At 65.2% G+C, this 18,188-nt stretch overlaps 3 protein-coding genes across 6 annotated transcripts in view; 1 reads left to right on the forward strand and 2 right to left on the reverse strand.

Annotated features, from left to right (window-relative positions):
* Window positions 1-684: 684 nt before the first annotated feature.
* Window positions 685-8,815, reverse strand: MCM7 (minichromosome maintenance complex component 7). 2 transcript variants are annotated; one of them, XM_074941186.1, is made up of 15 exons: window positions 8,520-8,815; window positions 7,542-7,621; window positions 7,221-7,385; window positions 7,009-7,133; window positions 6,669-6,849; window positions 5,696-5,833; window positions 5,357-5,506; window positions 5,004-5,118; window positions 4,570-4,701; window positions 4,316-4,399; window positions 3,701-4,094; window positions 3,535-3,618; window positions 2,258-2,426; window positions 1,514-1,623; window positions 685-1,117 (listed from the first exon to the last, which is right to left on the reverse strand). In XM_074941186.1, exons 1-15 carry the CDS (start codon window positions 8,548-8,550, stop codon window positions 910-912), a joined length of 2,166 nt encoding a protein of 721 aa, XP_074797287.1. In that variant the 5' UTR covers window positions 8,551-8,815; the 3' UTR covers window positions 685-909. The 2 variants fall into 2 exon arrangements, with proteins under 2 accessions (XP_074797287.1, XP_074797288.1); XM_074941187.1 differs by lacking the exon at window positions 8,520-8,815 and adding an exon at window positions 8,276-8,336 and having other exon boundaries at window positions 687-1,117.
* On the forward strand, window positions 8,761-18,104 carry AP4M1 (adaptor related protein complex 4 subunit mu 1). Of its 3 annotated transcripts, none has more exons than XM_074941190.1 (16): window positions 8,767-9,099; window positions 9,763-9,831; window positions 10,231-10,325; window positions 10,586-10,692; window positions 10,865-10,961; window positions 11,130-11,240; window positions 11,941-12,021; window positions 12,926-12,988; window positions 13,170-13,236; window positions 13,384-13,437; window positions 13,534-13,640; window positions 13,729-13,820; window positions 13,898-13,942; window positions 14,081-14,131; window positions 14,319-14,436; window positions 14,708-18,104. In XM_074941190.1, exons 2-16 carry the CDS (start codon window positions 9,774-9,776, stop codon window positions 14,897-14,899), a joined length of 1,338 nt encoding a protein of 445 aa, XP_074797291.1. In that variant the 5' UTR covers window positions 8,767-9,099; window positions 9,763-9,773; the 3' UTR covers window positions 14,900-18,104. The 3 variants fall into 3 exon arrangements, with proteins under 3 accessions (XP_074797292.1, XP_074797291.1, XP_074797290.1); XM_074941189.1 differs by having other exon boundaries at window positions 8,768-8,947; window positions 14,708-18,103; XM_074941191.1 differs by lacking the exon at window positions 14,319-14,436 and having other exon boundaries at window positions 8,761-8,947; window positions 14,708-14,875.
* STAG3 (STAG3 cohesin complex component) overlaps window positions 15,190-18,188 on the reverse strand; it is a 48,317-nt gene continuing 45,318 nt past the window's right edge. The window contains exons 39-44 of the mRNA XM_074941184.1: window positions 17,348-17,538; window positions 16,107-16,257; window positions 15,914-16,018; window positions 15,749-15,833; window positions 15,400-15,474; window positions 15,190-15,304 (exon numbers count right to left, since the gene is read on the reverse strand). Coding sequence (XP_074797285.1) covers window positions 15,296-15,304; window positions 15,400-15,474; window positions 15,749-15,833; window positions 15,914-16,018; window positions 16,107-16,257; window positions 17,348-17,538 — 616 coding nt within the window. The 3' untranslated portion in view covers window positions 15,190-15,295. The remainder of the gene's footprint in view (window positions 15,305-15,399; window positions 15,475-15,748; window positions 15,834-15,913; window positions 16,019-16,106; window positions 16,258-17,347; window positions 17,539-18,188) is intronic.

An 18,188-nucleotide genomic window follows, 5' to 3' on the forward strand; every position in this document is an offset into this window, starting at 1 on the left:
TACCCCCTTGTGTATTTATCCTCACCCCACCCCCCACTGGACTATGCCGTTCCCCCCATGGTAGAGCTGAGAACAGAGAAGTGAGGTGCCCATGCTCACCCCCAGGCGAACATCCTACACCCGAGCCCATCCTTCCGCTCCTCGGTTCTAGCCCCTGTCTAGGGCTTTCACCCAGTGGGGCTGAGAACCAGGATGCCTGGGGTCTAGGCCCTGAGGGGTGATGCAGGGAGCTACAGCCAATTCCCTCAGTGTAAACAGAGCCACCACCCGGCCCCTTCAGACCAGAACCCAGCAGTACTGGGTCTGGCACGGGGGTTCAGGTCTGCAGGCGGGACAGAGCTGCTTTGCCCCACAGAGCAGAGAGGCTGGGCTCAGCCCTGCCCTTTAGGGAGATGGGGTGAGGCGCTCGCCTGCCAGCCTGGACAGGAGCTGCCTGGTGAGATGGGCCCCCATCTCTGCCCCCAGCTTCACAGCCCCCGCTGGGAGGCCATGCTCACACCCCCCTGCTACCCCCCAACCCTGCTAGCAGCTCCTCACCCGCGGTCCACCTGCAGCGCTGTAACATACAAACACTGGTTTATTGGTAAGAGAAAAAGCCGAACAAATCGCCTTTACAATGACAGGGAGCCCCAGGCAGGCCTCCCCCTCCCCCACCCCTTCGGCACAGAACAGGGGCCCATGGGGCACCGCCCCAGCTCCGCAGGGGGCTCTGGGACCAACTATACCCCAGAACCTGGCACGGGATGCGCACCCCAGGGAGGCTACGCATCTCCCCCCCACTGCAGAGGGCTGAAGCCAGCTACCACATGAAGGGGGGCCCTCCCGCTTGGGTACAGCCCAGCCGCCGGGGACACAGAGCGAGCTGGGCTCAGCCGGGGGCAGGGATCTCCCCTCCTGTGCCCCACAGGCTCAGATGAAGGTGATGCGGGTCCGGGCCTGGTTCACCTGCCACACATTCAGCTCCTCATACTCGTCCAGCGCGGCCTGGAACTGGGCGGGGGTGAAGCCCTTGGAGACGCAGCGCTGCTCGGCCTCGGCGTAGCGCACCGAGCGCCCGCCCGCCCCGCCCGCCAGCTCCCGCACGGCCGCAAAGATCACGTCGGCCGCCCGCTGCGTCCTGGGGAAAGGGGGAAATTGTCAGCGCTGCCCCAGTCCCGGTGCCAGCCTCCGGGCACCCCCCCCGCCGCCCCCCACACTGCCCCAGTCCCGGCGCCAGCCTCCGGCCACACCCCCCCTCCTCGAACCCCCTCCTGCACTGCCCCCAGTCCCAGCCTCGGGGAACGCCCCCCCAGAGATCCCATCTGCTGCTTCCTTCGGACTAGGGGGGTGGGGGAAAGGAAGAGAAAAATGGAGCCATGGGAACACCCCACTCCCTGAGCAGGAACGTGCCCCTATTCCAGAGCGCCCTGCCCCTAGCAGGACCCCTGGATGTGTGTGTGTGGGGAGGAGTCTTAGGGGACGGGAGCCCTGCCTCAGCGTGGCAGCATTAGGGGGCATGAACCCCGCGTCTCACCTGGTTTGCTGACCCTTGTCCCCCAGCAGCGAGTCCTTGGACATCTCCATGAGCCGCATGGCTTCATTCACGTCCTCCTTCTCCACCACATCCACCAGCCGCAGCCGGGCCTGGAGGGGAGGTGGCACGGGGAGGGCGTCAGCGTGGGGCACCAGCTCTGCCCCAGAGCCCAGGAAATGCTTGACCGCCAGCGCCCGTCCATCCCCGGTGCACTGCGCCCGCCCCGGCAGACTGAGATGAGGGGCAATGCCCCGGGCTGTTTCCAGCTACTGACTAAACCCCTGCCAATCCTGAGCCGCTCAGCCTGGCAGGGGCTCCACCCCCACCCCCAAGGGGTAGGGGGGCCTGGCCGCTGCATGACCCAAAGAGCAGCCCCAGGGTCCCTCCCTGCAGCCGAGAGGGGTCCCCCCGACGGGGCGTCCGGGGGGCTCGTGAAGCGCTGACTCGGCAGTAGACGGCTGCCCACGCTACCTGCACGAACAGCACTTTGGAGCCTCTGGGACTGGCTGGGGGGGACGGGACGAGCGGTTCCTGCTCCAGGTGGCCAAGCCCCAGTGCCGCAGGCCGGCCGGGGGGGGGGAGCCTGCCGACGCCAGTGGCCCCCCAGAGCTGCAAGCCCCCACACTGCAGTAGCACACAGACGCCAGCTACCTGCACTGTCAGCACTTTAGCCCTGTGGAGCCAGGAACGACACTGCCCCCCTCCCCGCCCCCCTCCCTGCCCCAAGCCAGGGCGGGGGCTCACCAGGGCGCTGGCCAGGCGCAGGATGCCCAGCAGGGTGCGGGCCGAGGTGAAAGTCGTGTCCTTGCTGGCCCAGGCCTCCTTGCGCATCTCCACGTAGGCGGCTGTGATGTAATCGGCCAGCGCCTCCGGCACGGCCGGCTGCTTCCGCTTACACATGTTGATGTAGCGCCTGGGGAGGGGGAAGACGGGTTATATGGGGGGGAGGGGGGAGAATCTGCCCCTCCCCAGCAGGATGCACGGGGCAGACCTGGGCATAGAACCCTGGCTCCCAGCCCCCCACTCCCCTCCCAGAGCTGGGGAACGCAAGAACAGCCAGACTGGGTCAGAGCAAAGGTCCATCCAGCCCAGTGCCCTGTGCCAGAGGCCCCACAGGGAACGAACAGAACAGGGAATCAAGTGACCCATCCCCTGTCGCCCATCCCCAACTCCTGGCAAACAGAGGTTAGGGACACCATCCCTGCCCATCCTGGCTAATAGCCAATTGCTGGACTGTCCTCCAGGAACGTATCTAGTTCTTCTTTGAACCCTGTTACAGTCTTGGCCTTCACAACATCCTCTGGCAAGGAGTTCCACAGGTGAAAAAATACTTCCTTTTGTTAGTTTTAAACTTGCTGCCTATTAATTTCATTGAGTGTCCCTAGTTCTTTTGTTATGAGGAGTAAACAACACTTCCTTATTTACTTTCTTCACACCCATCATGATCATATCCCCCCTTAGTCGTCTCTTTTCCAAGCTGAAAAGTCCCAGTCTTATTAATCTCTCCTCATACGGCAGCCGTCCTACACCCCTAATCATTTCGGTTGCCCTTTTCTGAACCTTTTCCAGTCCCACTAGCTGATTTTTGCGATGGGGCGACCACATCTGCACGCAGTATTCAAGACCTAGGCGTACCATGGATTTATACAGAGGCAACATGATATTTTCTGTTTGATTATCTCTCCCCTTTTTAATGATTCCCCACATTCCATTTGCTTTTTTGACGGCTGCTGCACATCAAGTGGATGTTTGCAGAGAACTATCCACAGTGACTCCAAGATCTCTTCCTTGAGTGTTAACAGCCAATTTAGACCCCATCCTTTTATAGATATAGCTAGGATTATATTTTCCAGTGTGCACTACTTCGCATTCATCAGCATCCCCTCCCAGAGCGGGGGAAATCTCAGGTGTCCTGGCTCCCAGCCACCACCCCCCCCGCTCCTCTCCCAGAGCAGAGGAGAGAACCCAGGAGTCCTGGCTCCCAGCCCCCACTCCCCTCCCAGGCCAGGCCAAGCTCTCACCTCATGAGCTTCATGTCAAGCTGCTGGAAGGTGCAGGGTGGCTGCCGGCTGTGCTGATGGACATAGGTGATGTGCTGGGCCAACCTGCGGGGGTGACACACGTTAGCACTGCTGCCTGGACGCCCCACCCCGGCCCTGAGTGGAGAGGGGCCCCCCGGGCTCTCACCGCAGGTCGTTGTCCCGGTCGGGCCGGTCCTGGATCAGCCAGAGCAGGTCGAAGCGGGAGAGCAGGGCCGCCGGCAGCTGCACGTTCTGCTCCAGGCTGCGCTTGGGGTTGTAGCGCCCGTAGGCGGGGTTGGCGGCCGCCAGGATGGCGCAGCGGGCGTTGAGGGTGGCCAGCACGCCCGCCTTGGCGATGGAGATGGTCTGCTGCTCCATCACCTCGTGGATGGCCGTGCGGTCGCTCTCCAGCATCTTGTCGAACTCGTCGATGCAGCAGATACCCTGGTCGGCCAGGACCAGCGCCCCACCCTCCAGGGCCAGCTCCCCCGTCACCGGATCCCGCAGCACGGCGGCTGTCAGCCCCACGCCCGACGAGCCGCGCCCCGTCGTGTACTGACCTGGGGAAGGGGGGACACAGTCAGAGGGGGGGGGGCCCAGCCCGTGGGGCACTGACCTGGAGGAGAGGGGGGGAAGAGATGGGAGTCGGAGGGTCACAGCCCCAGGGTCCCCATCCCCACCACTGCTGGGAAGCCCCTGGAGGATGCACCTGTGGGGTCCTGAATGCCCCACCCAGCTGGGCCCCAGTGCCCCCTAACCCCTGGGGTGGGGTGTTACTCACTGCGGGGGGCCAGGCGGTCGATGTACGAGAGCAGCTGGGACTTGGCCACGCCCGGGTCACCCATCAAACAGATGTTGATGTTCCCTGGAGGAAGACGGCGAGGAGCTGGGTTAGCATCAGAGCAGGCCCCCCCCCCACAGGATCGAGCACCCCCGAGACCCATCCCTAGACACCCCCCCACCGCAGCGCTCCTTCCCTGCAGACTCCCTGAATTTCCTCACCCCGGGGATCCATCCCCGCCACCTCAGACTCACCCCGAATCTTCATGCCCCGGGGGTTGCGGTCCACACCCCCCACCAGCAGCAGGAGCAGGGCCTTCTTCACGTCCTCGTGCCCGTAGATCTCAGGGGCGATGGAGGCTGCCAGCTTGTCGTAGAAATCCTCCTCTGCACACAGCGGGGGTGGGGGAGTCATCAGGGGTGGGGGGATCCTTGATCCATGATTCCCCCCCCCGCCCCCCAACCAGGCCAGGGTTGGGGGCTGCTAGCAGGAGGGGCAAACAGCGCTATACAGGCGAGATCTCACCCACGAGCAGGCCCTGTTCCTCCTCCGTCAGCTGCCCCGCACTCAGCACGCCCAGGGGCTGGCAGGAGGTGCCGCAGGGCTGTGGAGTTGGCGTGGCTCCCCGGGGGCGGGCGGAGGGAGAGGGCAGGGGATGAACAGGGCTATGGGCGGGGAGAGGGGTCACCTGTGATCTGGCGCAGCTCGTCCTCCGTTAGCTCCCCTGACCCCAGCTCGTCCTCCTCGCTCTTGTTCATCTTCACAATACGATGCGCCTCCAGGTAGGTCTCGGAGATCAGCCCCTGGGGGGAGCAGGGGGCGCGTCACTCCAGGCGACCCACCCAGCCAGGCCCAACCCAGGCGACCCGCCCAGCACCCACCCATGGGGTGAAAGGTTCCCCTCCCCTCCATCCCCCCAGAACTACCCCCAGCAACCGGCAGGGACGCCTGGCCCAACCACCTCCCTTCCACTCAAGCTCAGCCCCCTGCTCCAGCCCCTCTGATCTGGCCCTGCCCCCCACCCTCCTCTCCCGCTCTCACCTGGGCCATCTGCCGGAAGCCAGCTCTCAGCAGGGGCAGGAAGACGCCGGTGATGCTGACGTGGTCCCCGGGCTGGGCCAGCCTCGTGTTCTCGCCGTGCACAGCCACGCTGATGGAGCGCGGGAGGTGCCCCACCGGCACCTGGTCGCTCTGCACAGGGGAAAGAGTAGAAAAAAAAGTCAGCCCCGATCCAGCTGTACCCCCCATCAGGGGACCAGCCCCCCAACTCTGGCAGAAATGGGGGGGCACGTTGGGGAGCCCATATCAATCTTTGGGGCCCCCAGTCACATGCCCCAACTCCCCTCCCCAGCCTGGAAACCCCCCTCACCCCCAACTCACATGCTCCTGCATCTTCAGCTCCTGAAACTTGATGAACTTGGAGCCGCGGCTCTGCAAGTAGAGACGCCCCCCAGAGCGGTTGGTCTGGCACTCCTGGCTTGGGCACATGATCAGCGGCATGAAAGTTGGGGACTGGATCTGGGGGTGGGAGGGGAGAGAGAAAGAGGGTCAGCCACACACACCCCCACCCAGTGTCTGAACAGGGGACTCGGATGCTCCCCCACGCCCGGGTGGGAGAGCATGACAAACTGAGAATGTTTGTAATTATTTAATGAGGCCTATACTTGCCTCCGTTTCCCCTGGGGGTTACCTGGCTACCCACTGAGGGAAAGGGGGTTAAGTTTGCTCTGAGGGCAGATTGAAAGACACAGGTGTGCATGTCACCTCCTGGTCTTGGAAGAGGAAGCAGCCTTGTTAAGGAACCGGATGAAACAGACCCAAACCCACAAGAGGGCCAGAGACACAATGCAAGGGCCAGCGACTGAGCAGAGACCTCAGCTGAAGAACAAAGGCCGGGAAGGTGGGAGGTGAGGGAGAAGTGCTGGCGTCTGGCCAGGAAGGAAGTCAGAGAGACTCTGAAAATGGGGATCCCCTAAAGCCTGGCTTGGGGAATTGCCCTGGGCTGAGCAGATCGCACGACGCTTCACCCTTCCGTTCTCCGTGCTAAACCCTGGACCTCCCGTGCTGGGTCCATTGCCTTAAGCGTCCCTGTCAGCACTGGCTGGGGGGCGCTGGTCCCTGCAGAACAGACACGTCTCTCCCAAGGCTCAGTCTCCGTTTGACTCACTGACCAGAGTTAATGGAGGCGGTGAGGCCGCGTGGCTTCCCCTGGAGGCCCCTGAGGGGTCCGGCATGTCAAAGAGGTTCCCCCAAGAGACCGCACTGGTCCCGTAGCTCCGTGACAGGACGCTCGGCCCCGTCAGCTTCCCCCAAGCTGACAGACAGGCGGCAGCTCCACTCCCCGCCCGCTCACCGGCTGGTAGGTCTCTGCTCCGCACTGGTCACAGCTGTAAGTGGCCACCACCATCATGGGCTTGACCTCGGTGACCCGGGTGACGATGCCGCGGACGGTGACCAGCTTCCCGATGCAGTCGGCCTTCACGTCCCGGATCACGCGGGCCTTGGAGCCTGACGGGGCCTTGAAGTACAGCTCGCTGGGGCAGGAGGGAGAGGTAGGGAGTTAGAGACAGGACGGGGTATTTAAGGGACCCAGAGCCCAGCTCCCTGCGTGGGGAGGGCTGGGAGATCCAGGGGCCTAGAGGTGGGGGCAGGGAGCCAGAGATGTCAGAGAACCCCTGGCTCCAGGCACTCACAAGCGGCGCAGCAGCTCCGGGGGGTACTGGTTCTGGGGCCTGTGCGTCTCCCCTGTGTCCCGGCCACGCTGCTCCAGCATCAGCCGGTGCTCGATGTACACATCTAGGACGTCCTTGTTTACCACCTGGGGGGCGGACAAGGGCTCTGTGAAGCAGGGGCACGGCCCCGGCCTCCCACTCCCGCCCCAGCCTCTCTCCCTAGTGCCCCTCACCTCCCGCTCCTTGTGCTGGGGCAGCAGCTCGTGCACAGCGTCGGCGAAGAGGCGGCCGTAGCGCTTGGCGTTCTCAGACACGGCGTCCACCAGCTCGGGGTCCTCCTCGGCCACCTCGTCCAGGTCAACGTACAGGGCCACCTGCTCCCGGTGAGCCAGAGACACCTGGGGGTGGGGGGCAGGGAGGGTGCTGGGCTGAGCTGCGAGAGACCCACAGCTGCCTGCAGCACCCCCTGCTGGGAGGGAGGATGGAGAAGCCGGGAGCTTTGGGGCAGGTGGGGGGGTGTTGTAGGGTGGGGGGAGGAGGGGGGGTTTCCTCACCAGCTGGTCCCGATACGGGAACTCCTTCTTGCCGAGCTCGCCATCCCGGAAGAATTCCTGCAAGAAGCGCTTCACCTTCTCTGCAGGGGGTGGGGGAGAGAAGGGAAGAGAGAGAGAGACAGTCAAGCCGGGGACCCCCCCATGCACCGATTTGTCCCCCTACTTCCTCCCAGCAACCCCCACACTGGCACCAACCCCCCCAAACCTCCCAGCAACGGCCTACTCCACACCCAGCCCCTCAACGCCCCCTCCCTACACCAGCCTCCCCCCACGGCACCCCCCCACCCTCCCCGTACCGACCCCAATGTGCCCCCATCCCTCCTCCAGCCCCCCCAACACCCCGCTGCAGCCCCCCCAGCCTCCCCCCACACCAGCCTCCCCCCACCGACCCCAATGTGCCCCCATCCCTCCTCCAGCCCCCCCAACACCCCGCTGCAGCCCCCCCAGCCTCCCCCCACACCAGCCTCCCCCCACCGACCCCAATGTGCCCCCATCCCTCCTCCAGCCCCCCCAACACCCCGCTGCAGCCCCCCCAGCCTCCCCCCACACCAGCCTCTCCCCACGGCACCCCCCGTACCGACCCCAATGTGCCCCCATCCCTCCTCCAGCCCCCCCAACACCCCGCTGCAGCCCCCCCAGCCTCCCCCCACGGCACCCCCCCCTCCCCGTACCGACCCCAATGTGCCCCCCCCCAGCCCCCGTAACCTCCCTGCCCCAGCCCCTCCCATGGGTACCCCCGCCCGTGTAAACACGGGGCCACACGGAGCCGACGCGCGCCTGGATCGCTCCCCGGACGGACACGGTTGAGCCGGGGGCGGAGGCTCCGCCGTGACGTCACTTCCGGGCGAGGCCGCGTCCCGCCGCGCGGGAACCGGATCCCCCGGCCGCCAATAGCAGCCCGAGGCCCGCCCCCTCCTCCGGCTCGCGGCCAATGGGATCTTGCCGGGCCCCCGGGCCGGCCGCGTGAGCACCACCCACCTTTCTCCGCGGCGTAGTCTCTGGGCGCCATAGCGCGGGGGGGGTCCCTCAGGCCCAGGCACTGTTGGCCCGTTGGCTACGGGTCCCCGCTGGGGTCCGTCCCGGCCGTTCGCGGCCCGCTGGCTACGGGTCCCCGCTGGGGTCCGTCCCGGCCGTTCGCGGCCCGCTGGCTACGGATCCCCGTCGGGGTCCGTCCCGGCCGCTGCCGCCCAGCACTGCTCCCGACTCTCGCCGCCGCTGCTGCCGCCGCAACCAAAAGTGGCGCGAAACTAGAGACCCGCCTCCTGCCACGTGCCCGCCCCGGGCCAACCAGTGCCCGGCACGTGACCCGCCCAGCCCGCCAATCGCAGCTCGGGCAGAGCGTCGTGCGGAGGCCCCGCCCACGCGTCGCCGTCACGTGACAGCGCAGAGGCCCACGCCGGACCCAGGTTCGAGCGGAACCAGCGGGACCCCCCGCAAGCCCCGCCCCCACTTAAAGGGGCCGCGACCCCGGGGCGGGCCTGGGGGGCCCCTGTAGCAGGGGGCGGGGCCCAGGGAGGGTTCCTGCGGGCGCCCCTCAGGGGGCAGGGGCGGAGCCGGGGTAGGTTGGAGCAGGGGGCGGGGCAGGGGGCGGGGGTCTAGGAGTGGGGGCGGGGTGGCCCGGGGGAAGGGGCGGGGTAAGGTTCCGGGGGTTGGGGGCGGGGTTGTGGGGGCAGGGGCGGGGCCCCAGACGTTGGGGGCGGGGTCACTGGGCGGGGCTACAGGTTGTGGGCGGGGTCTTGGGGCAGGGGCGGGGCCCCAGAGGTGGGGGGCAGGGTTGCAGGGGCGGGGCTACAGGTTGGGGGCGGGGGTTGGGGGGCAGGGGCGGGGCCCCAGAGGTGGGGGCAGGGTTGCAGGGGCGGGGCTACAGGTTGTGGGCGGGGTCTTGGGGCAGGGGCGGGGCCCCAGAGGTGGGGGCAGGGTTGCGGGGGCAGGGGCGGGGCCCCAGACGTTGGGGGCGGGGCTACAGGTTGTGGGCGGGGGTTGGGGGGCAGGGGCGGGGCCCCAGAGGTGGGGGCAGGGTTGCAGGGGCGGGGCTACAGGTTGTGGGCGGGGTCTTGGGGCAGGGGCGGGGCCCCAGAGGTGGGGGCAGGGTTGCGGGGGCGGGGCTACAGGTTGGGGGCGGAGTATCAGGGGAAGGGGGGCCCAGAGGTTGGGGCAGGGGCGGAGCCCCGGGGTTGGAGGCGGGTCCCGCTCACACTCTCTCTCCTTCCCCCCACCCTAGCCTGCTCTGTGATGTTGTCTCAGATTTTCATTCTCTCCTCCAAGGGAGACAGACTCGTCCACAAGGACTGTATCCTGCCCCCTAGGCTGCCCCACATGTCCCCCCTGGAGCCCCCGACTGCCCCCCACATGGCTCCTGACATAACCCCCCTCAGTGCCCCCACGATCAGCTCTTCCCCAAGGGCTGTATCGTGCCCCCCTCCAAGTTCCACCTAAACCACCCCCCCAGGCCCCATGCCGGGGTCATATCCCCCCTTTCCTCACCACGGGTCCCCTTCTTCCAGACACTGCCCCCCCCCACCCCCCAGGAACCTCCTCCCCCAGAGACGTCCCGCAGATCACCCTGCCCCGGGAAGGCCACTGCTGGGGGGCCGCCCAGACCCAGGGGCTCCAGCTGGGCACTGCTGGGGGGAAGCTCACAGCCACCTGCACCCTGATGGGGTCATTTCTCCTTAACCCACTCCTCGAGTCCGCGGCGAGGCCGGCGGGGGCAGCACGGATCTGGTGGACACTTTCTATAGGAAGATCACAGCCCTGCCCAGGGACCAGGCCCCCGTCTTCATGGTACTGGGGCGGGGCGGGGGGCGGCCAGTGAATGGCACCACAATGGGGCGGGTTAAGTGTCTCTGTGGTAACAGGGGAGGGGTACCGCTATGGGGATGAAGTAAGCGTCTCTATGGTAACAGAAGCGGGGAGCATCTCTAGTATCGCTGTGGGAACAGGGGACATGTCCGTGGGGTAACGGGGGGGAGGCATTGCCCTGGTGGGGGAGGGGGTCTGTCTAACTCTGCTTGTGTTTCCCCCCCCCGCTCCCCTGCCCACAGGCGCACGAGGGGCTGCACTTCGTCCACGTGCGTCACGCCGGCCTCTACTTCGTGGCCACGACGGGGCACGACGTTTCCCCTTTCACCATCATCGAGTTCCTGAACCGGTGAGGCGGGCGTGTCGGGGGGGGGCGGGTGGGAGTGGCCCCGGGTTGGGGAGGGGGCAGATGGGGGGATAAGCCGCAGCCTCAGGAGTGGGTGCCGGCAGGGAGACCTGGGGCAGGGACTGGAGGCAGCAGCCGTCTGCGTCCTCACCCCCGTCTCCCTCCCTTCCCACAGGCTGGTGACGCTGGTCCGCGATTACTGCGGCTCCCTCAGCGAGAAAACCGTCAGCCTCAACTTCGCTCTCATCTACGAGCTGCTGGACGAGATGCTGGTGTGTGTGTGCGGGGTGGGCGGCTGCTGCAGGGAAGGTCCCTGGGTCAGACCCCCCAGCTGGGGCACTGCTGCAGGGAAGCACGCAGCACTGGCCTCCCTTGCCGGGGGGGGGGGGGCGGTGTAGCCAGCCCCTCCCCTTCACGCTGTGCACCACCCCCCCCCGCAGGACTACGGCTACGTGCAGACCACGGCGCCGGATGTGCTGTGCAACTTCATCCAGACAGAGCCTGTGCACAGCAAGGGCTTCAGCCTGCTGGCCCTGGGCAGCGTCGGCCTGGTGAGAACAGCCCCTGAATTCCCCCCCGCACCGTGTCCCCGCCCCCCCAGCACCCCCTGGGCTTGGGGAGCCCAGTCCCCGAGTCCTGTCCCCTGTCCCCTCTCCCCCCTCAGCACCCCTCTTGGCTTGGTGAGCACAGCCCCCGAACCCCCTGGGCAGCGTCGGCCTGGTGAGAACAGCCCACAAATTCCCCCCCCGTGTCCCCGCCCCCCCAGAGCTTGGGGAACCCGGTCCCCAAGTCCTCCCCCCGTCCCCTCTTGGCTTGGTGAGCACAGCCCCCGAACCCCCTGGGCAGCGTCGGCCTGGTGAGAACAGCCCCCAAATTCCCCCCCTGGGTTCCTGCCCCCCCAGGGCTTGGGGAACCCGGTCCCCGAGTCCTCCCCCCTGTCCCCTCTCCCCCTTAGCACCCCTCTTGGCTTGGTGAGCACGGCCCCCAAACCCCCTGGGCAGTGTCACCTTGTGAGCCCGGGCCCCAAATCCCCCCAGACAGTGACTGCCTGATTCCCGCCCGCCCCAGCAGACTGGGGGGTCTCTCCCCCGCCATGGCTGAGCTCAGGGCAGTGGCTCCTCCAGGGAAAATGTTACCCTGAGAGGGATCAGGCCCTGGGGTACCTGGTGCCCCTGAGCACTCCCCAGGGCCCCTCCTGCCCCAGGGCTCCATCCCGGGGCCCTGCTCTGACCCTGGCCCCTTTGGTTTCAGTTTGGAGCAGAGACGCAGCAAAGCAAAGTGGCTCCAAGCTCGGCCGCCAGCCGCCCTGTGCTGCCCCCCCACGGGGACCAGGTGAGACACCCCCCGAGCCCCCCAACAGTGAGCACTACCCCTTCTTCCGGCACGGAACAGGCCAGTTGTCGTGGGGTCCCCAGGACGATGCTCTGGAGCTGCTCCCTACGAAGCCAGGCAGGACTCTGGGGCAGTCTCCTCTCGGGGAGCAGCCTGTCTCCAGGACACACAGCTCACCCAGCTTTCCCCTTCCTGGGTCTGACCTCGGAGCCTTCAGCCTCCTCTGTCCCTCCAGGCGCTTCCCCCAGCGAGTCTGCCCAGGGGGGGTCCTGGGGCGGCCAGAGGGTCCTGCCCCCCACCTCCGCAGTCAGACGGGACTCTCAGCCAGCCGGGAAAATAGAAGGTTTATGAGTTGACAGGAACACAGCGTAGGGCACAGCTCGTTAGCACAGAAATCAGGGACTTTCAGCCAAGTCCATCTTGGGGTGAAGGGAGCCCAAAGCCAGGCCTCTGCCCTCCCGCTGCCCCCAAGCCAGCCGAGACCGACTCCTTCCAGCTGCCTGGCCCCTGCCCGGCCCGCTGCTCCCCCTCCGGCCTTTATCTCCCTTTCCTGGGCCAAGAGTCACCTGGTTGCATCCCCCTCCTGGGTCTCAGGTGACAAAGAAGCAGCCACAGCATCCCTCCCTGCAGGCAGCTGGAGGAGCCCCCACAAAAGTCACACCCCCTTATTCCCACTCTCTAGACATTGGTGCAATACATAGGGAAACCGAGGCACACACAGCATTCATGCGAAACAGTAAGATTCACATAGGCTCACATACAACATAAGGGAAAATCCCCACTACGTCACACCAGCCCCTCGGTGGGGGGCAGGGGAGGGGTGCACGGATCCACCTTCCCCCTGGTGGGGGGGCAGGGCCCCGCCCACAGCAGTCGCTCAGTGCCCAGCCATCTCTCCCCACAGGGCGCGAGGAACGAGGTGTTTCTGGACGTGGTGGAGAGGCTGACGGTTGTCATCGCAGCCAACGTGAGTCAGGGGCAGGAGGGGGAGGTGTCCAGCGGAGTCCTGGGCCCCAGTCCGCAGCCCCACATCATGGATCCACAGGGTCTTAGTAATGCCCCAGCCCCCCACCCCCCAGCTGGGGCCTTGTCCCCACCACGCTGGTTCATTGTCTGGGACTCACCCCCGTCCCCTGCTTCCTGCCCAGGGCACCCCCATGAAGGCTGACATCCAGGGAGAAATCCGCCTCAAGAGCTACTTGCCCAGCTGCTCCGGTGAGTAACGCCTGCAGCCCTGTGAGCCTGCGTTGGCGGACGCGGGCCGGCCGTGGGGGTTTAATGTCAGTGTAGACATACCCCCTGTGCGCAGCGGGAGCAGGGCGTGGGGCAGCCCTCCCCTGACGCTCGCCCCTCTCCCCGCAGAGCTGCGCATCGGGCTGACGGAGGAGTTCTGCGTGGGGAAGTCGGAGCTGCGAGGTGAGTGGCCGGACGCAGGTCTCCGCTCCGCCTGGTGGGGGCGCCCTGGCTCTGACCCCCCCCTCCCCCCGGCTCTGACCCCCCCTCTCCCCGCAGGCTACGGCACCACCGTCCGCGCCGACCAGTGCGCCTTCCACAGCTCCGTGAAGCTGGACGAGTTCGAGAGCAGCCGCATCCTGAAGGTCAATCCCAGCCAGGGGGAGGTGAGCCCCACAGCCTGCCCTGACCCCTCTCTGCAGCCCCACGGCCGGCAGCTGGGGGCCCGGCCTGACCCTGCTCTGCTCTCCCCAGCTCCCACTGATGCAGTACCAGCTGTCAGACGACATCCCCTCTGCCCTGCCCTTCCAGCTCTTCCCCACCCTGGAGCGGGACCCCACGGGCAGGTGAGCGAGGCTGCAGCCGGGAGCATAAGGCCCCTTGGCCCAGCCCCTCGGCACTCACCGTTCCCATCTCCCCACAGGCTCCGTGTTTACCTCAAGCTCCGCTGTGACCTGGCGCCCAAAAGGTAAGAGCCCGGTGAGCGGGGGCTCCCTGGGGTGGGGATGGCCCCTGCCATCCATGCCCCCAGCCTCTGAGCGGGCTCCCAGGCTGCGGGGAGACCCTGCCCTCCTGGCTCCAGTTCACCGCGTTCTCTTCCCTCCAGCCAGGCCCTGAACGTGCGAGTCCAGCTGCCGGTGCCGAAGGGGGTCGTCAGGTGGGTGACATGGGCTCCCGGTGGGTCTCCCCTCTAGTATGGGGAGCTGCATCCGGGGCGGGGGGGGCAGGGGCGGGTTAGAGGCAGCCCTTCTCCAGCGGCTGGCGGGCCTGGGCCCTGAGACACCTCACTGGGGCCTGGGTCCGGCAGGGTCAGTCCCCACCCCTGGCTCTGTCCTCTCCCCCAGCCTGTCCCAGGAGCTGAGCAGCCCCGAGCAGACCGTGGAGCTGCAGCCCACCCTCAAGGCCATTCGCTGGGTGATCCCGCGCATCCAGGGGGGCTCCCAGCTCTCCGCCCTCTTCAAGGTAAAGCCTGGCCTGGGGCGGTGAAGGGGGATATGGCCCCTGGCCAGAGCGGGGAGGGGTGGGACAGGGGGGTACACCCCAGTGCTGGGGAGAGGGTGGATAGCCCCTGCCCTCTGCAAGGAGGATGAGCGGCAGGGGCAGTGGGGTGAAGGAGCAGGCTGGGGCTCCCCTGTCAATGATGGGGTTTGAGGGGTCCCAACCCCACCCTTCAGAAGGGGGGGGGGCGGGCCCTGCTCTGCCCTGGGCAATAACCCCCCGACTCTCCCTGCAGCTGGAGGTCCCAGGACTGAGCAGCTCCTCGCTGCTGGAAGTGGGGCCGGCGAACATGTCCTTCGAGCTGCCCATGCACACCTGCTCCGGCTTGCAGATCCGCTTCCTGCGTTTCACGGCCCCCCCAGCTGGGCTGCCCCACCGCTGGGTGCGCTACGTGACCCACAGCGACTCCTACGTCATCCGCCTCTGAGCCCAGCCTACCACTGGGTGTGCTAGGTCATCCTCAGCAACGGCTCTCTCATCCACCTCCCTGGCCTGCATCCCCTGCCCCACGGCATTGTGCAGTAACTCCCAGAGCATCCCCCCTGCGCTGCGCTCTTCCAGGCTAGTCACCTCCCCGCACACAGGACTCTGGCAATAAACAACTTTATTTATGAGTAGAACCAACCCCCTAACATCTGGAACAGCAGCCCGGTCAGGGCACCGACAGAGCCTGGCCTAGACCCGTCGACCCAGACTCCCCAGGGTGCTCACCCCCACTGGGAGGCCAGTCCGGGAGCCAGGCCACAGAGAAAGAGCCCGGTGTGTAATTCCCTGAGAGGGGCCCTGTTCCCGGACAGGTGGTCTCCCGCCTGCTCCAGCCACGTCAGGGATCCTGCGGGGGAGAGATTCCCAGTAAGACTTGGCTCCCCCCACTGCAACACGGCAGGTCCCCCCCCTCCCCCGGCTCTCACACTTCCCTGCGCTCACCTCGATGCCGAGGATGGTGGAGTCGAAGAGGTCCCGGAGCTGCTCGCCCTGGGAGCTGTGTGAGCGGATCAGCGGCTGGAGAGGCAAATGCCAGTGCCTTAGTGCCCTCTGTGCCCCCCAGCCCAGCCCCTCCTGCCGCCAGCAAGCCAGCCAGAGTCCTGGCTGCAAGGTAGAGAGAGCCCCAGGGGAAGGGGCTGTGGGGAGCCAGGCCCCGGACACCCCGCTGGACGCAGCTCATGTTAGGGTCATCCCCAGCCAGGCTGTGTGGAAGGGGCCTGCCCCAGTCAGGCTGGGGCTCACAGGCCTTCAACACATCACCAATAGCCCTTCCCGCCAGGGCTCCCCTCACCATGTCCAGTCCCTGGGGATCCTCCTCATCACTGCTCTCCTCCTGGATCACCATCTCCTCCTCCTCCTCCTCCATCAGGCTGAGCCTAGGGGACACAGGGCAGGGTCAAGGGGGCTCTGGTCCAGAGAGGGAGAGCCGCCCCCCAGGACAGCGACTACTCCTCACCGGTCCATCCTGCTGCCCAGCCCAGGTCTCGAGGCGCTCCGGGGGACTAGGAGCTGCTGCCGGCCGGGTGATTCTCGGGAGCGCTGGGAGCTGAACCAGGGCTGGCTGCAAGGGACAGGAGGGCAGCAGGGTCAGAGCAGGTTAATCCGTCTCCCATCCCCGCTGGCTCTGTCCTGCCCCCCATGGGTCTCACCTCTGCACGAAGTCCGACTCGGACCCTTCCTCCTCCTGCAGCTGCGCCGGGCTGCCCGGCTGGCGCCCCCTTTTCAGCACCGTTGATGTGAGCATCGGGGTCTCCAGGCGGCTGCTCAGCTGGAGGCTGGAATCCCCTCGCTGAGACGAGTCTGCAACAGGAGAGAGACAGATGCCAGGTGATCCAGTCCTGGCCCCGGAGTCACCCCATTGTCCCCCCCCCCGCTCTGCTGGTGCCCCCCAATCCTGACCCACATCCCCTGCTATCCCAGCCTTGGGCTCTCCACCCCCAACTCGGTCTGCCAGTGCACCTCAATCCTGACCCGCAGCTCCCCGCTGTGGTGCCAGTAGACCAACGTGCCCATGTCTCAGTCAAACACTGACAGCTACACAGCTGGAAGCTGTCCGGCTCACCTGTGCGTTAGTACTGGTAAAACTGGTATTAGAATGGTAAGAATATGTTTAGACTTTATGCTTGTGAGCGGCCGCCTGTATTAATCTCACATGTACCATCCGTGTCCCACATTGCATGGTAGTATTTGGGCCTGTGACTGTGTAAACCGCCAGACAGGAGAGAGACATTAACTAGCGCTAGGGGCTGGGACGGTGCAACTGGAACTTCCCTAGGGACTCTCAGCAAGAGGACACGAGACTTCTACTGTTCTGCACTCTTCCCCAGGAAGGAGAGTCATGCAAGCGGACTCCCGGCAGGTGAGCTTGCAGCTCAGAACACGGCCGGAGGGGAATAAAGCCCCTGACAAGAAGGAACTGATTACGCTGCAGGCGAAGTGTGTGTTTGTAGGCATGACTGGCTTACCCCACAGGACTTAGAGAGCTTGCAGACTATAGCAGCTTTCATTACCTTTTGAAATTTAAGATTGTAACTCATCTGTGTGGCTCTCTGTCGACTTGCTTTAGCCTTGTAAATAACTCCCTGGTTTCCTTTCCCAGTTTCACACACAGTTTATCATGGCTACAAGCCTTATCCTTGGTGCAAGCCCTCAGGTGGAACTGACCTGGGGTAAGGGACTGGCCCTTCGGGAGTGGCAGTAACCTGAACACTGCTGTGATGCTGTGACACAGCTAAGCCCACCTGTCCCTGAGGGGCCTGTCTGTGACCCTGTTACCCTGCCTGAGGAGCTGCCCTGAGACTGGCGCTCATGCTTCGGACTAGTCACTGCAAGCAGCGTTACACCTGCCATTTCCTAGCAGGGGCAGCAGCGTGTGGCATTTGCCCCTCACCATCCAGACGCCTCCTCTTGGCTGCGGCGCCGGGTCTCCTCCGGGGTCGGGGAGCTGCAATCCGGCTGGCGTCAGAGCCTATGTCATCCAGGGATCTCAGGGAGCGGCGGTATGTCAGGAGTGGATTCCAGGCCTTCCCTCTCTGCTGTGGGGAGAGCCTGGCCTGGCAGGTCTGCTCCAGGTAGGACAGGCTGTGCGAGGGAAGGCATAAGAGTGGCCATACTGAGTCAGACCAAAAGTTCATCTAGCCTAGTATTCTGTCTTCCAACAGTGGCCAATGCCAGGGACCCCACAGGGAATGAACAGAACAGGGAATCACCAAGTGATCCATCCCCTGTCGCTCATTCCCAGCTTCTGGCAAACAGAGGTTAGGGACACCATCCCTGCCCATCCTGGCTCATAGCCATTGCTGGACCATCCTCCAGGAACGTATCTAGTTCTTCTTTGAACGCTGTTATAGTCTTGGCCTTCACAACATCCTCTGGCAAGGAGTTCCACAGACTGACTGTGCGTTGTGTGAAGAAATACTTCCTTTGGTTTGTTTTAAACCCGCTGCCTGTTTGTTTCATTGGGTGGCCCCTAGTTCGTGTGTTATGAGAAGGAGTCAGTAACACTTCCTTCTTTGCTTTCTCCACACCTGTCATGATTTTATAGACCTCAATCATACCCCCCCTTAGTTGTCTCTTTTCCAAGCCGAAAAGTTCCTCTCCTCATATGGCAGCCATTCTGTACCCCTAATAATTTTTGTTGCCCTTTTCTGAACCTTTTCCAATTCCAATATGTCTTTTTTGAGATGGAGCGACCACATCTGCACACAGTATTCAAGATGTGGGGGTACCAC

This window comes from Natator depressus, chromosome 28, assembly GCF_965152275.1.
Source record: "Natator depressus isolate rNatDep1 chromosome 28, rNatDep2.hap1, whole genome shotgun sequence".
NCBI classification, from domain to species: Eukaryota; Metazoa; Chordata; order Testudines; family Cheloniidae; genus Natator; species Natator depressus.